A 16,198-nucleotide genomic window follows, 5' to 3' on the forward strand; every position below is an offset into this window, starting at 1 on the left:
TGCAAATAGGTGGGAAAATGTGGGGTACAAATGTGATAAATAAATAAAGAATAGTTATGCGTGTAACCTAATTTAATTAGCTAATTGGCATTAACTACTAATTATTGGCTATAATTGACATTAGTTATACGTGTAACTGCCTTTATTTGGGTCAGGGGTGTGCCTAGCACTTACACATGTAGGTTATAGAATTCTATCAGTTACATGCCTAACTAATAGCAATTAGACCTGAGCATTTACACCAGCCTTTGAGCTAGCATAAGAACTTATATGCATAATTCAATTCAAATTAGAGCTTATATACTGCTAAAATCCCCTTTCCAGGGTTTAATTGCCAGTGTAAAATTCACACTTACCTCCAGATTCTGTATCGCGTGACTTAAGTTGTGTGCTCAAATCCAGTTATATTCTAGATTTGTGCATGGAACTTAGTTAACGCCAATCAGTGCTGATAATTGCCAATTAAGCAATTAACACTAATTGGCATTAATTAGAGTTTACATGCTCAACTGTCTAAGCATGCTCTGTAACATGATGTGCATAAATTTTAAGTCGCATAGTTGAAAAGGGGGCGTGGAATGGGTGGGTCATGGATGTTTCTAAAATCTACGTGCATTGTTATAAAATACACCTGATCTGTGCCTAATTTAGGCATCAGCATTTACACCAAGTTTTACTTGGCGTAACTGCTTACGACTAACTTTAGTCGTGCAGGTGGGTGCTCGGCATATTCTATAAACCACACAGAACTTTACGTGTATTCTATAAAATTTAGGCATACTTTACAGAATAAGCCTAGGCATATTTATTTTCAAAGCAGAAATTTCAGGCAACATATATAGAATCCAGCCCTTAGTGTACATCATAGGTGGTCGGTGGCCCAACTGTTTGGGGAGGATAAAGGGGGCGGGGTTAGAGGTGGGGCTTAAATCCATAATTGTCTGATAACACAGAAAAAAAAATAAAAGTCACAATACCTTTTATTAAATTTAGATATTAGATATGTATCATATGTCAAAGAATAAAGTGGTTGCTCAAAGCATATACTAACCACAATCGCTCAACTGCAAAACACTATGCACAACTTTGTGCAAAAACACACTCAGAACCTTACTGTACCATAAATATTACACTGGGCAGAACCTAATACACCAATATACCACCCACACGGAAAATGCAGACCGTCAACAATATGAAACAAGGGATCATAATATCACAATTCTCATGTAGAGCCACAAAACACCCTAATTCATGTTTAATGTGGGATAAAATGCCATAAATAAGTAAATAAATTTAAACTTTTAATGTTGAGCACCTAATTCTCAAAGTGGACATATTCCAAACACTGCCCTCCCCTCCATCCACCCATGTCCAGCAACCCTCCTCTCCCCCCTTCCCTCCCCTCCATCCACCTATGTCCAGCAACTTTCCTCTCCCTTCCCCTCCATCCACCCATGTCCAGCAACCCTCCTCTCCCCTCCCCTCCATCCACCCTTGTCCAGCCAGCAACTCTCCTCTCCCCTGCCCTTCCCTCCATCCACCCATGTCAAGCCAATAACTCTTCTCTCCCCTGCCCTCCCCTCCATCCTCCCATGTCCAGCAACCCTCCTCTCCCCCTGCCCTCCCCTCCATCCAGCAATGTTAACTTCCAGCCCCCCCCCAATTCCCGATCCCCCGCTCGTCCATCCCGTCTGCCCTCAGCTCCCCCCTAGCCCTCGTTTGCTTCCTGCCGTTGCCTTACCTTTAAATATTGCATTTTTCTTCCAGTCGCGGCGCCATTATTAAAAGCAGAAGCAGCAGGCTCGGCTCCAGCCTTCCCTCTCATGGCTCCGCCCTCTTTTGAAGTATTTCCTGTTTGCGCAAAGGCGGAGCCATGTGAGGGAAGGCTGGAGCCGAGCCTGCTGCTTCTGCTTTTAATAATGGCGCCGCGACTGGAAGAAAAATGCAATATTTAAAGGTAGGGCAACGGCAGGAAGCAAACGAGGGCTAGGGGGGAGCTGAGGGCAGACGGGATGGACGACCTGGGGAGCGGGGAAGCCTGCAGCTTGTCGCGGGGTGGGGGCAGCAGGCGAAGAAGGTCACAGTTGGGCTGGGGAGGCTTAGCCTCCCCAAGCCTCTTATACGGGGCGCCTATGGTGTACATCATTCCTGCACCTAACCTTAGGGAAAGGATGATGGAATTTGATATACCGCCTTTCAGTGGTTACTATCGAAGTAGTTTACATATTATATAAAGGCACTTATTTTTGTACCTGGGTCAATAGAAGGTTAGATGACTTGCCCAGAGGCACAAGGAGCTGCAGTGGAAATCAAACTCAGTTCCCCAGGTTCTCAGCCTACTGCAACTAACCATTAGACTACTCCTGCACACCAGTTTAGGTGGCCTTTTGAGAATTAAACTCTAGCGCTCTGGTTTAGCGGCTGTCCATGCGCTAGTGCCGACACAGCCCATTCACTAGCACACGGACAGCCACTAGCATACTTTCATAAACATTTATCTCTTCCCAGTGCTGTACTATAAGAACACACAAGCAGCCCCAAACCTGTGTAGATACAACAGGACTGGATTTAAATTTGACTTCAAATCTATTTGCATACTGTGAAGATCTGCAACACAACTTCTGTTCTTGGTCCTTTTATTAAAGCAAACATTTCAAACATACAAGCATATCAAAAGCACAAAACTGAAGACATTAAGGCATGAATTTAAAGAGTGCACAAAATTAAATAGGAAAGAGGTGAAAACATGTGGAGGTGAAATAGTGATTCTGGATTCCATAGAACAGCCCAACAATACCAAACTAGAGAGTGCACCCATGTCCTTAGTTGCAAAGAAAGGAAAACTACCACTATGATATAAACTAAAATTCACTATGCAATCTGCATTATTGTAAAGACACATGCAATGGCAATGAGTGTGCTTAAAATGATATTGTTAAGACCACTACAATGCAAGTTACTAGGTGGCATTAACCTTTTACTAGAAGTATTTAAATTAAAGCATGCACAAAGTATCTTCATCCATTATTAATAGGAGACTAATGGATTTGGATTTAAGATTAACAGCTCAAATATGTGGACAGAAACTTACCTAACCAATTTCTACTGTTGTTTCTATCCTTAATATAGACATTATACAAAATATATACTGTATTCCGTAGAAAGAAAAGTAACAAATCAAACAATTGTCTTAACTAAATGCTATTAAAGTCTTAAGAAAATCTTCCAATGGAAAAAAAAATAGAAGCTCCGAGATTGGTACAAAAATTAAAAGCCATTTTTAGTCTTATAAGCAAATCAAAAATTGCTCTGAAGTCTAAAATAATGGAATGGGATTTAAAAAAAAAAAAAAAAAGCTCATGCATTCAGAGACAACTGATTAACAATCCGGTGCTGATGGGTCTGCTTCCATCTTTCTCGTGTCCACCGACCATGATTCTCCACAACCTCATGCAACAGATCAATGAAGCTGTATTCATTATTTTCTAGTAATCTGTCGTCAGCTGGAGAGCCTGACTGAGCAGTTCTGTCTCTTGAAGTCTCTGCCTGTATTTCATGCTCTTCAGTTACTTCTCTGGGTGTGTGATGCCTCTTATGCCTGCTCTTGGAACCTCTGGAGCTTTTCAATATTTTCTTCTCAGAAGATAAACTGATAGTTTTCATGCCCATTTCAAGGGTAGTTTTCTTTTGGGGTAACAGGATTGACTTGCCTTGTGCTCTTTCTTCTATACCAGTCTTCCCTATATTGTCATACTCAGTTGGTGTAGATTTCTTTAAGGTGCCGAGATCTAGGTTAGAAGTCTCGGTATTGTTCAAATTTGAAATTCTATTTACTAGAAACAAAACAGATGGATCATCCGATAGAGGCAGCTGGGCCTTCAAAAAATCCTTAAACGGCAAAATGGGGCTATGGTCTTGGTCCCGGTCCCATGCCCCTTTCACTGGTGGCCAAGTCATGACCCTTCTAAAAGAAAGTGTTTTTAGGTTTGTTTCCCAAGGCACAGAAAGTTTTGGTACATCTTCAGTCACATGGAGATTTTCCCTTTCAGTCAGAACACTTAAGTACAACAAAGGTTCAAAGTCCTCTGTGTTTGAGCTGCCTTTAGGCCCAGACAGACAGGTTCCTTGTGTATTAGAGTGTGGTATTAGCTCCTTTAGCTGAGCTGTTGGGTCCTGTGACAAACATCCTGTCTTTACCAAAGCTGAGTGTTCTGCTTTATTATTCAAAATTTTTTTATAAATTTCTTGTAAACTATCAAAGTACTGGAGCTCTGTAGCATTATCTGAATCCTGAATTTGATGTCTTTTCTCATTCAGAGGGCAACTACCTTGAGACTCTTCCTGTACATCTGCTTTTGGCATGCGGCATCCTGTGCCTACTTGTACAAACTCAGATTTTATCAAAATGGCTGTGGCAGACTTTGAACGACCTTTAGAAGTTTTAGCTTCTGACTTGGTCTCCATCTCTAACCTTGCCTGTACCCGATGGCCAATCCATTCCTTCGTCCTCGCTGTCTTGCTGACTGGAACAACAGTTGAACCCTCTATTTTTTTACTGACTTCCAGGAGATCAGGCTGTTCTTTATCTGGTTGAACTTGATTATTCTCCTGCTTTTTCTTCAGGAACAGGAAAAACAGGGCAACAAATGAAAGCAACGCTGAAAGATAAATACAATTAAAAAATATACTATATTCTGGTTTTGGGAATATTCACAAATTTTATAATTTTATACATTGTTTAAGTGGAGCGTGAAGCTTTGCCCCTGACTTCCTGGTTATTTTTACTCCACTTCTCCCTATGACCTCCCCCCAAAACTCATGTTACTGGGCTTTGTCTTTAATAATAGTTATTGGTACTTGTTGCAATGCTGAGACAGGACTTGCTACTACTAGAAAGGAATCTACACTTGCATTACCTTGCTGGGAAATTATCTTAAAACCTGGGGAAAAGGTGGATTTGATAAATTCTGTTTTGTTTTTAATAAAGTCCCTTCAGGCATATCTTAGCAGTAAAACCTCTCTGCTTAGTGTGATTCTGACCACTCCAGGCTGAATCTTTGATTTACAGGCTGTTAAGCCACTTAAGAGGATAGGAGAAAAGCATTTCACATGAAGACTTAATTAGGCATCTTTATCAGCCAGTTATTAGCCTTTGGAATAGATTAGTTCTAGGTCCCTGAAGTTGATCTTGAAGCAAACAAAATAAGTAGCATACAATATACCTAATAAACTAATATAATTGTTTAAGGCTACTTTCAAAGACTATTTTTTCATTGAAAGCATTCCTCCTTGAACCCAGATGACGGACTTGTCCTCCTTTGTTGTACCATTGCAGCAAGATTATTCCCTCTACTAGCCTGTCAATCCATCTCACTACTCCTCTCCTCCTTTTGTATAGTATATATTGAGTTAACTGTAGTACTCTGATCCCCATTTACTAAGCCCCATGAGCATGCAGCTTAGTAAACAGGGAGGTAAATTACCTTTATGATATAATTATTCTCATTGCAACCTAGGCATCCTTTTATTTCCTTCCCCTCCCTTTCAACTCAATTATGTTTGATTTGTACACAGCTTAGATAACTAGTTTATTAGTGGCATATTAAATAAATTTGAACTGTGAACTTTAATGGGTCAAATTTTAAAAAATGAGGAGCAGCAAATTGTCTGGACTTGATGGAAGGCTGAAAAAATAGTGGGCTGAGAACCTGGGAAACTGAATTAAATTTCCACTGCAGCTCCTTGTGACTCTGGGCAAGTCACTTAAACTTCCATTACCCAGATTAACAAAAAAATCAAAACAAAAAGAAAAACACTTAATATTGTGAGCCTACTATGGACAGAGAAAGTACCTGTATGTAATTAAAAAAAAAAATACATAAACTGTTTGGGTTGTACTAAAGGGAAATGGAAAGGGAATGGGAGTTATATACCGCCTTTCTGTGTTTTTTCCCAACTACATTCAAAGCGGTTTACATATTATGTACAGGTACTTATTTGTACCTGGGACAATAGAGGGTTAAGTGACTTGCCCAGAGTCACAAGGAGCTGCATTAAGAATCGAACCCAGTTCCCCAAGATCAGAGTCCGCTGCACTAACCACTAGGCTACTCAATCTCTCAAATCCATGACCTTACACACCCCAGAGAGTTGAAAGAACTGGGGGGTGAGGGGGATGACAACAGTTTAATACCAAATTTTAAATTGGGTTCCAGGGGTGATTCAGCAAACTATAGTCCAGTGAGGAATGTCCGTGCCAGGCTAAATATATAGATGGGCATGGTTTAATAGTTACAAAGTAGACATTTAAAACAAATAGGAGAAAATATTTTTCTACTCAACACAATTAAGTTTTAGAACTTGTTGCTGCAAGATATGATACAAGCAATTAGCATAGCTGGTTCAAAAAAAAACAATTTTGGACAAGTCCCTGAAGAAAAAGTCAATAGTTTTAAGGTCAACCTGAGAAAAGCCACAGCTTACTCCTGAGAGTGCTTTTTGGGATCCTGCGACCTGGATTGGCCATTGTTGGAAATAGGACATTGGGCTTAATGGACTTTTGGTCTGTCCAAGTATGGTGATTCTGATGTTATTAAGCTGTAAAAATATTATACAAACTCAATGTTTTAATTAGTAGGCTTTGATAAACTATATATTTGTATAGTTTTTCTAGTGATTTACGGCCAGGTTTGTGAAATGTTTGTGCATGCTAACTGCAAACTGCACCCATATTATTGCTATTGATGTGGCATCAGTTCACACGTGCGCTATCATTTCTTAAACATAGCCCTTAGTGTAGTGTATTCAGAGAAGAGATGAGGCTGCTTCACAGTGACCAGGCTTCCCAAACCAAAACATCAACCTCAGCCCCTTTCCCTTATCATTGGAATTCTTATGATTCACTTGCTGATTTTGATCTCTTTTCCTCATTCTGTCCTGACCTGAGGAGAGGGGTTTTAGCTCCTGAAAACTAGCCAAGAAATGTGTTAAGTTAGCCCAATAAAAAAAGTTCTCACTTATTTCTTTTGTTAACCTTTATTTTTGTATAAATAAAACCAATACCCTGGGAGAGATGGGAACAGGCTGTGGGAGAAAAGACAAACCATAAAATACTTTTGTCTGTTATTACATCACTGATTTATCAGTTGAAAGGCATTACCTAATTATAACCATTTTTCGATAGTATGAGTACACTGAATCAATAACATACCTAGACAAGTAATTACTGCTGGTAGCCCGATTTTACCAAACTTATTTTCCAGTGAGGATGAGAAGATGAAGGCAGAGCAATTAAAGTAGGAGATATTCCAAACAGGAATTCCCTTTAGCTCAGGTGGATCATGACATGTAACATGATTAGCATCTGCCAGTAATGATACATTCAGGAGCTCTGAAACATGAGCAGAATGTTAAATATACAGATATAAAGGAACAATACTAATTGTAGCTTTACGATCAACATTGTAACATGCATTAACACCCTGCCAATGATATAGCTGGTCTGACCCTAAATTCCACCCCTCATTCTATTGGAAGGATTGACAGTTTATAGAATTAGAGAATGACATGGGGACAAAGTTTGTCCCCATCCCTGTGGGTTCTGTCTCCATCCCCACCCCATCCCGCAGGCCCTGTCTCTGTCCCCGCTCCATCCCCATGGGCTCTGTCCTCATCTGCAGAAGCCTCAAACAACTATGATTTTATATTTAAATCTTTTTACTAAAGTATAAAAAGGAACAATATGCTCTGCAACTATTGTGTATAGATTAGAAATAGAAAGCAATAACAACAGTGAGTAGCTACAATAACCCTCCTCACCAACACCCTTCCAACCCCAACAGCAACTGATTTCTACTACCTGAAGGAATCCTAATCCACCCTGTTAAAATGTCCAGGGGTACAAAATACAACCCGTTCTGTATGCCCTAGAGGGTAGAAATATGCCCTATGAAGCACTGTTATGATTTTTTTTTTATCTGTGGCTGAATAAGAAGTAATCAAAAATCTCAGTATTCAGTCTAGCTCTCCTGACTTCCACAGTCCTTCCTGCAATAGAAGATGTCTTCTTAGAAGATGTGCTGGTAGCAGGATGTACAGGATCCCTCCATGCAAATTTTATTAGTTGTGGCCAGCATGTTTGCTTGTTTTTCCAAAAAATCAAAATATTGTTGTCTGCATCACAAACATAAATAACAGTCCAGTTCATTAACAGGCTTCAAAGTAGAAAATGACACAGGGACAAAGTTTGTCCCCATCCTCGTGGGCTCTGTCCTCATCAGTTCTGTCCCGTCCCCGAGGGCTTTGTCCCCATCCCTGCGGTTAGTGCGGGTCCCCGTCTCTGTGTCATTCTCTATATGGAATCAAAGTACCTGTAATAGAAATTGTAAATCATGTGGAGGGGCATAATCGAACGGGGTGCCCAGGTTTTCCTGAGGGCGTCCATGCAGGATGTCCCCGTGAAGGGGCGGGGAAACCCATATTATCGAGACAAGATGGGCGTCCATCTTTCATTTTGATAATACGGCCGGGGACGCCCAAATCTCAACATTTAGGTTGACCTTAGAGACATTCGACATAAATGTTGAGATGGTCGACTTTAGAGATAGTCGTCCCCGGTTTCCGGTGATAATGGAAACCGAGGACGCCCATCTCAAAAACGACCAATTCCAACTCATTTGGTCATGGGAGGAGCCAGCATTCATAGTGCATTGGTCCCCCTGACATGCCAGGACACCAACCGGGCACCCTAGGGGGCACTGCAGTGGACTAACTGATGCACTAACTGAACAGAAAAAGCCCTTCCCTTACTGATCCCTTAGCGATACGGAAAGGAACGGGCATGCATGAAAGAAATCGCATGCAAATGAGCTGCTCGCTGTTAGCTCATTTGCACACGATTTCCTTCCTAAGGAGGGGAAGCCAGTGCAGAGCAGCCAAGCGTTTTGTGTGGCTGCATTGTGCATGCCAAAGACGGCTTCATACACGCAGACAAGCTGCGTGTATAATAGCCATCCAAGTGCTCATCAGGGATGTCTTTTTTCCTTTTTGCATGGGTAAAGGACGTCCAAGTGTTAGGCGCCTCCAATATGCCTCCGTCCCTGCGACGGGCAGTTGAAGACGTCCAAAATGTGGATGTGTCTGTGAAAAGGACTTCCATGCCTTTGCTATGCCTCTGACACCCCCTTTATTTATTTGGATTTTGGATCACAAGTAGCAGCAGTGGGTTTTGAACTGGCCACCTCTGGATTGCAAGACCAGTGCTCTAACCATTAGGCCACTTCTCCACTCCCTTGAAATTTGGCCGTCCCTGTGTGTGTGTGTGTGGGGGGGGGGGGGGCAGTTCAGGACATCCAAAATGTTTGAAAGAAGGACATCCACGCCTTCGCTATGCCTCCACTGACACACACACACACCCCTCCCCCTCCAGGGACATAAGTATGATATTTGAGGCTGGCAAAAAAAGTTTTTATTTTTTTTTCAGGGTGGGAGGGGGTTAGTCACCACTGGGGGAGCCAGGGGAGGTCATCCCCGATTCCATCTTGTGGTCATCTGGTCAGTCTGGGCACTTTTTTGAGGCTTGGTCGTAACAAAAAATGGACCAAGTAAAGTTGGCCAAGTTTTCGTCAGGGATGCCCTTCTTTTTTCCATTATCGCTCAAGGACACCCATCTGTTAGGCAAGCACCAGTCCCACCTTCGCTACACCTCCGACACGCCCCCGGGAACTTTGGTCGTCCCCGTATCGGGAAGCATTTGGGGACGCCCAAAATCAGCTTTCGATTATGCCGATTTGGGTGACCCTGAGAGAAGGACGCCCATCTCCCGGTTTGTGTCGAAAGATGGGCGCCCTTCTCTTTCGAAAATAAGCCTGAAAGTCACCTCAGGATCACTTGTGGTATATTAAGTGCTGAAATTTAAAAAAAAAAAAAGTTTTGTTCCCTTTCCTAAGAGGATGAAGCTATTAATCCATGAGTGCATCTAGTGGCACCCTATTCACAGCCAGTACATGATAAGGACAGACAAGTTTAAATGGGGGTTCTACTGAAATGGTTATAATCTGATTTATAACCTATATATATATTCACCTGGGCTATAACCCATCAACCACATGTTAATGAAGAACTGTAAGTACATAATTACCTTGAAGAAAGATGCCAAACTCCTGAAGCTCACATGAACAATTCCATGGATTTCCACCCAATTTCATTTTAGGATACTTAAGATAACCAAATATGTTAACTGATAAAGTAGATATTTTATTATCTGATAGATCAATGAAAACTCCCACAGGTAAGTCACCGAAGCTCCCATTAGTAATTCTATGGATTTTGTTCCTTGCAAAGTTAAGTATTGTGAGGTTAGTAAAACCAGACAGCATGGAGGGTCTTATTTCCTGAAGGTCATTTCCAGACATTGTGAGGTTGCTTAAAAGAGCTGGGTTTGAAAGCCAAGAAGGTGAAAGCCAAGTCAGTTGGTTGTCATATATGGCAAGCTTTGTGAGGCCTTGGAAGGCATAGAAAGCTCCAGGTTCAATTCTTGTAATACCACTGTTAGCTAAAGATAGACTGATCACAGATTTCAAATTTGGACTTCTGAACATAGTGGAATTGATTACCTCAACATCCTTCTGAACAATGAGAATGGATTTCAGGTTTTCAGGGTAATCTAGATAGAAAATAACACATATGGCTTACTCAAGCAAGTTACCATATTCCAGGGTTGTTGGTTTTTTAGTTTTTGCTAATGAGCCGTTTCCTAATATGTCTTAAAAAGTCCTAAACAATGTTTTCAGTATTCTTCATGGTCTCTGGACATATCTCTGCTTAGTTTAAAAACAAAACAAGATATATTCAACTAAAATATAGCCACGTTGAAAGTTCAGGTTGCAAAACTATAACATCAATAAGGACTACCAGGACTGAGTATATCCTTTCAAAATGCTGGTAGATTCCAGACCCTCAACTCTTTCAACAGGACCTTCTTTGTTGGTTCTTATTACATTACTCTATTTAGCTAAAAATATGTAGTAAGAGCTTACAAACAAACATTTTAGAGCCCTAAATTAGATCATGGAGAAAGCATTGGCAGTTATAATCCTATCAAGGCAATGCTAGTGCTCTGCAAGGTTAGCTGAAATACATGAGGGAAAGGGAGTGAGTGTTAGGTTCCAGGTGGGAATTTATATGCACTCTACCAAAAAAAAAAAAAAAAAGATGCATCACTGTTGAACAGACTGGATGGGTCAATTTGGTCTTTATCTGCTGCTACTTACCATGTTAAAAGATTTCTATTTGAAGTGAATATTGTAAGCTATAAAATAATTTAGGAACACTTAATTGGAGTGCAAAAGACCGTTTTCCCTCATAACTTTCCTTGCTTCCTATCAATAATCAAATCATTTGTACAATTTCAAGATTGTGAAAAACCTTAGATATCACATGTAGCATACATGGAGGCATATTTTCAAAGCACTTAGACTTATAAAGTTACGTGTAAGGCATATTTTCAAAGCACTTAGACTTGCAAAGTTCCATAGTAACCTATGGAGCTTTGTAAGTCTAAGTGCTTTGAAAATGAGCCCCTATAGAGATATAAATTGTTGACAACAAAATTCAACCTTCTGCTTGCAAATTAAGAATGCAACTCAGATGTTTCAGCATGAAACAAATATAACATTTAACTCACCATTTGGAATGGCTGAACAAAAATATTCTGTTTCCAATACACAGTGGGATCTTGAAAGCCCCACCAATCCAAAGAAGAAACCAAGGCCATGTACCACTGAAAAGTACGATTTAAAAAGTTAAAACATACAATCAATGTTCTTAATAGCCTTGCAGTTAGACAGTGATCTTAATGCAGACCTTAAACGCCCTAAGCCAAAGTATCCTGTAACTTTTTTAACCCCTCCTTCAGTGCTTTATAGTTAAAGCAGTATTGTTTTCATGCTCAGATCTCAATATACTTATTTCAAAAGTCCCTAAAGCACAAACAGCTCTTAGAATTCCTCACAATAGTGCATACATGGTAACACCAGTCTGGGAAAAGAGGAATATGTTGATATTACATTTAGAGTAGCTAAAATACATTTGTATAGATAAAGTCTATGGTTTAAGGCTTATAAACATAAAAAGGAAGTTTAATTACTTACACATCATATTGGTGCTTTCCTTAAGGGCATCAACTGATTTCTTCTCTTTGAAATATCTAAAGTTTTTGATGGGGAAGTTGGGGCTTTCAGTTTATAGGCAAGTTAAGACATGTTGGTTTAAAGTTCAATCTTTATAGTGTCCTGTGGGGGGGGGGGGGGGGGGGGGCTGAAGCAGTCATATGCATGATTGCTAGTGGGTATCAGCTTAGCTCTTGAAAGCACGTTTCAGGTTGATAATTAACAGCATTTCATGAATTATCCAGAACAGAATATTAATGCACAGGCTTGACCAGGTATGGGGTCTCCCACACAAGGTGTGGCTATTGCCTCTCTTTAAGGCAGGGGTTCTCAACCTAGCTTTCAGGACACATCTAGCCAGTCAGGTTTTCAGGATATCTACAATGAATATGCAGGAGATAAACTTGCATGGGCTGCCTCCGCTGTTTGAAAATTTGTGTCATGCATATTCATTGTGGGTATCCTGCAAACCAGACTGTGTCCCAAGGCCTGGGATGAGAACCTCTGCTTTAAGATAATTGCAATTTGTTTAAAAAAAAATCCCCCCACCCCTGCACCAACACATCAGATATCAGTATCCTTCAAGAGTGGAAGATCAACCAACCAAGATAATTTAAAGTCTGTAGCATATTACTACTAATCAATTCTGTAGTGCTAATAGATGTACCATTAAAACATGCTTGTGGAGATCCAAGATGGCCGTGCTCTGTTAGGACGCCGTGAATCGCGCTCCTCCTGACAATGCCTAAACGTCGAGGAAAGACAGCGACCAGAGCCTCTCCTCAAATTTCCTCATTACCCGGTCCAATAGATCAATTTGTGCGACCACTGCGAGTTGAACAAGATGGCGGAACGCCTCCGGTAGGGAATGCTGGCGATTGGGAGATATCAGCTTCCCCCGGTTTGGATACCACCCTGAGCCCCACCGCGCGACTCCACCTCCTCAGCCGATTGGCGCTAGCTCCTTCCTGCAGGAACCGACAGGGTCGCCCCCAAGAGGGAATCAAGGACCCAGAAGAACGCCGGTTAGAGACTCTGTTTACAACAATGGAAGGAACAGAGGGCAGTTCGGCCGAGAAATCACCACGGACTGAGAGGAGAGGAGCTGAGGGACAGGGAGAGATATCTGGACAGTCATCTGTAAGGTATGAACTTTCTAAAGAGTTGGTAGTTAAACCAAAGGAAGTAACACTGGATACGTTGTGGGACTTAGTGTCCACCCTGGGACAAACATTTATTATACAAATCAAAGATATTGCACCGAGAGTAAAATCCCTGGAAGTTGACTTACAAAAAAGAGAGGAAGAAGTTAAAGTTTTGGATGTTAAAGTTGATAAAATGGATCAAAGAATTGTGAAGTTGGAAACATTACAACCAATGATGGCAAAAGACTTGACAAATCTCAGGCAAAGAATGGAAGTGTTTGATAATTATACTAAAAATCATAATCTGAGATTTGTTAACTTTCCTAAAGTACCTAATGTAGTCCCTCTTGAGATGTTAAAACGTTATTTCCATGAAGTTTTGAATATACCTGATCAGAATATACCGCCATTTTCTCAGGTTTATTATTTCCCAGGGAAGGACCTGAATCCGTTGACTAATCAGCCTATAGATGTTTCTCTTTTGCTTGAATCTTCCGACACTGAATTGGCAACAGCCACCTCTTGTGGCGACAGTTGCATTATTGCCTGACAAGGATTGGATCTTCCGTCTGTTTTTTCGAAATAAAGCAAAGCCTTTTTTAGGTTTTAATATATTACTTTTTCCTGATGTCTCTAAGGAGACTAGGTGACGGAGGAAGCAATTTTTGCTCCTTAAGCCTGAAGCTTTGCACATGGGGGGTACCTTTTTTTAAGGTACCCCTGTAAGTGCATAATAAGGCTTGAGGGGGGAAAGTATGTGTTTACAGATCCTGCCCATGTCTCAGCACTTGTAACTTCAGTGAAATTGGAAAAGCGTAAATGAAAAGATGTTAACTCAACTTAACAGAGAATGCTAAATCCTTTTTATTTTGCCTTGTTTTCTTTTTCTCCCCATGCTCCGAACTCTTGGATCTCAATTTATGGACTTGAGTGTCATTTTTCCTAGTGAAATTTCTTTTAATTTCTTCTGTTATTATAACTATTATATGTTATTTCCTAATTGATGGACGCTTTCCAAACAAGATGTTTCTTGTATAATTTGTTTAAATAAATAAATAAAATAAAATAAAATAAAAAAAAACATGCTTGTGTTCATAATTCTATTCTTTATATTTTCCACTATTTCCCTGGCACTGAAGTCATGCTTACTGGTCTGTAATTTCCTGGATCACAACTAGTACCCTTTTTAAAAATTGGCATTACATTGGCCACCCTCCAATCTTCAGGTACTACTACTAATCATTTCTATAGTGCTACTAGATGTACGCAGTGCTGTACCCATTATATGCAAGTACTTTCTCTGACCCTAGAGGGATCACAATCTAGGTTTTTGTACCTGAGGCAATGGAGGGTTAGGTGACTAGCCCAAAGTCACAAGGAGCTGCTGTGGAAATTGAACCCAGGTTGCCAGGATCAAAGCTTGATTAGATTAAGATAGAGTAGCCCAATGATTAGTGCAGCAGGCTTTGATCCTGGCGATCTGGATGCAGGATCAGGGATCCCTGGGCAGTGCAGGGGTTCACAATGAAGGTGTCATTTACAGCAGTTTTACCAGAGATGTGTCCAGTATACATCAGCCCCAGTGGGTCCTAGAGGTCATCCAAGAGGGATGCGCTCTGGAATTGGCATGGTCATTGCTGGACTTTTCTAGAGTCTCCCTGTTGCTCCCAGATAACAGTGGTGTTAGGGACAATTTGCAGAGGTTACACCAGCTTCAGGTGGTGGTATCTGTACACCTAGCAGAAAGTGACATGGGCACATGCTCCATCTAAGGAGGGTACATTTTGGCCTATTTTGGATCTCAAGAGGGTTAACAGGTTAATGCAGATCCTCAGATTCTGAGATGTTATTGGCAGTCCAGCAAAGGGAATATCTGATATCCAAATGTTGAAAAGTAGCTATTAAAGCAGATATGCATATGTATATTTAATATGTATTTAAGTGTTTTGTCCATCAGCTTTTACTTGTTTCTTATTATGTTTCTATTCCACTCTTCTCCAATGAACTCAAAAATTCCCATCTCCACACAAACAGAGTGACCAGGGAATGCAGTTGAGGAAAGATTCAAAAATTATTTCAACAACTTGGTAAGCATAGGGTCAAGATAAGAAGACTTCAATAACAGTGCTACTCTGGAGATCTCCAAAATACCTGGGAGAGAAAACTTATGAAAACTAGTCTGATTAAGCACTGAATCAACAGGGATGTCAAAGTGAGAATGAGAAGTTCTCAAAGTAGTAGAATCATCCTCTGAAACAGAAGACACAAGCAGTAGAACTAAAGAAAGCAATAAACACACCTGGAAAGGTAGAAGACATTCTGTATTTTACATATAAATGGCTGTGCTATATTGGTCTGCTGACAAAGCAGAGGTAGATGATTGAATAGAGAAGGTATTCAACTAACTAGTTTATGTAACTGTCCTGTTCCGATGATTGGTGAGCCCTTAGGTTCCCTGAGGCCCGGTAAGACCCCCGAGGACCGCCGCGCACCCCGAATCTTCACCCGCAGCGACCGCCGTTCACCGAGGGTTGAGCCCCCAGCTGCAGGCGGCCAGCAGGACTGCTGGAACCGCGGGGTGACGGTCGGCCTGGCTGGTAGTCAGCAACTCGGTCTCTAAAGGGCCGCTAGCAAGGACGGCTAGCGCAGAAAAGGAACACAGCCTTTGAAGGTGGCTAGCAAGGGCGGCTAGCTGAAGAGGACACAGTCTCTGGAGGTGGCTAGCAAGGACGGCTAGCTGAAGAGGACACAGTCTCTGGAGGTGGCTAGCTGAAGAGGACACAGTCTCTGGAGGTGGCTAGCTGAAGAGGACACAGTCTCTGGAGGTGGCTAGCAAGGACGGCTAGCTGAAGAGGACACAGTCTCTGGAGGTGGCTAGCAAGGGCG

At 41.3% G+C, this 16,198-nt stretch overlaps 1 protein-coding gene across 2 annotated transcripts; it reads right to left on the reverse strand.

Moving 5' to 3' along the window:
* Window positions 1–2,635: 2,635 nt before the first annotated feature.
* Window positions 2,636–12,239, reverse strand: LOC115472184. Of its 2 annotated transcripts, none has more exons than XM_030206346.1 (5): window positions 12,150–12,239; window positions 11,684–11,779; window positions 10,139–10,214; window positions 7,211–7,390; window positions 2,636–4,658 (listed from the first exon to the last, which is right to left on the reverse strand). In XM_030206346.1, exons 2-5 carry the CDS (start codon window positions 11,771–11,773, stop codon window positions 3,358–3,360), a joined length of 1,647 nt encoding a protein of 548 aa, XP_030062206.1. In that variant the 5' UTR covers window positions 11,774–11,779; window positions 12,150–12,239; the 3' UTR covers window positions 2,636–3,357. The 2 variants fall into 2 exon arrangements, with proteins under 2 accessions (XP_030062206.1, XP_030062205.1); XM_030206345.1 differs by having other exon boundaries at window positions 10,139–10,663; window positions 12,150–12,233.
* Window positions 12,240–16,198: the final 3,959 nt, after the last annotated feature.

The sequence above is a fragment of the Microcaecilia unicolor genome, chromosome 6, assembly GCF_901765095.1.
Source record: "Microcaecilia unicolor chromosome 6, aMicUni1.1, whole genome shotgun sequence".
Taxonomy (NCBI): Eukaryota; Metazoa; Chordata; class Amphibia; order Gymnophiona; family Siphonopidae; genus Microcaecilia; species Microcaecilia unicolor.

Coding starts and splice junctions, on each gene's coding strand:
- LOC115472184 (XM_030206345.1), bottom strand. Junction 7,391..10,138: donor GTTTGGCATCTTTCTTCAAG/GTAATTATGTAC, acceptor CTCATGTTTCAG/AGCTCCTGAATGTATCATTA. Junction 4,659..7,210: donor AGCAGTAATTACTTGTCTAG/GTATGTTATTGA, acceptor TTTATCTTTCAG/CGTTGCTTTCATTTGTTGCC.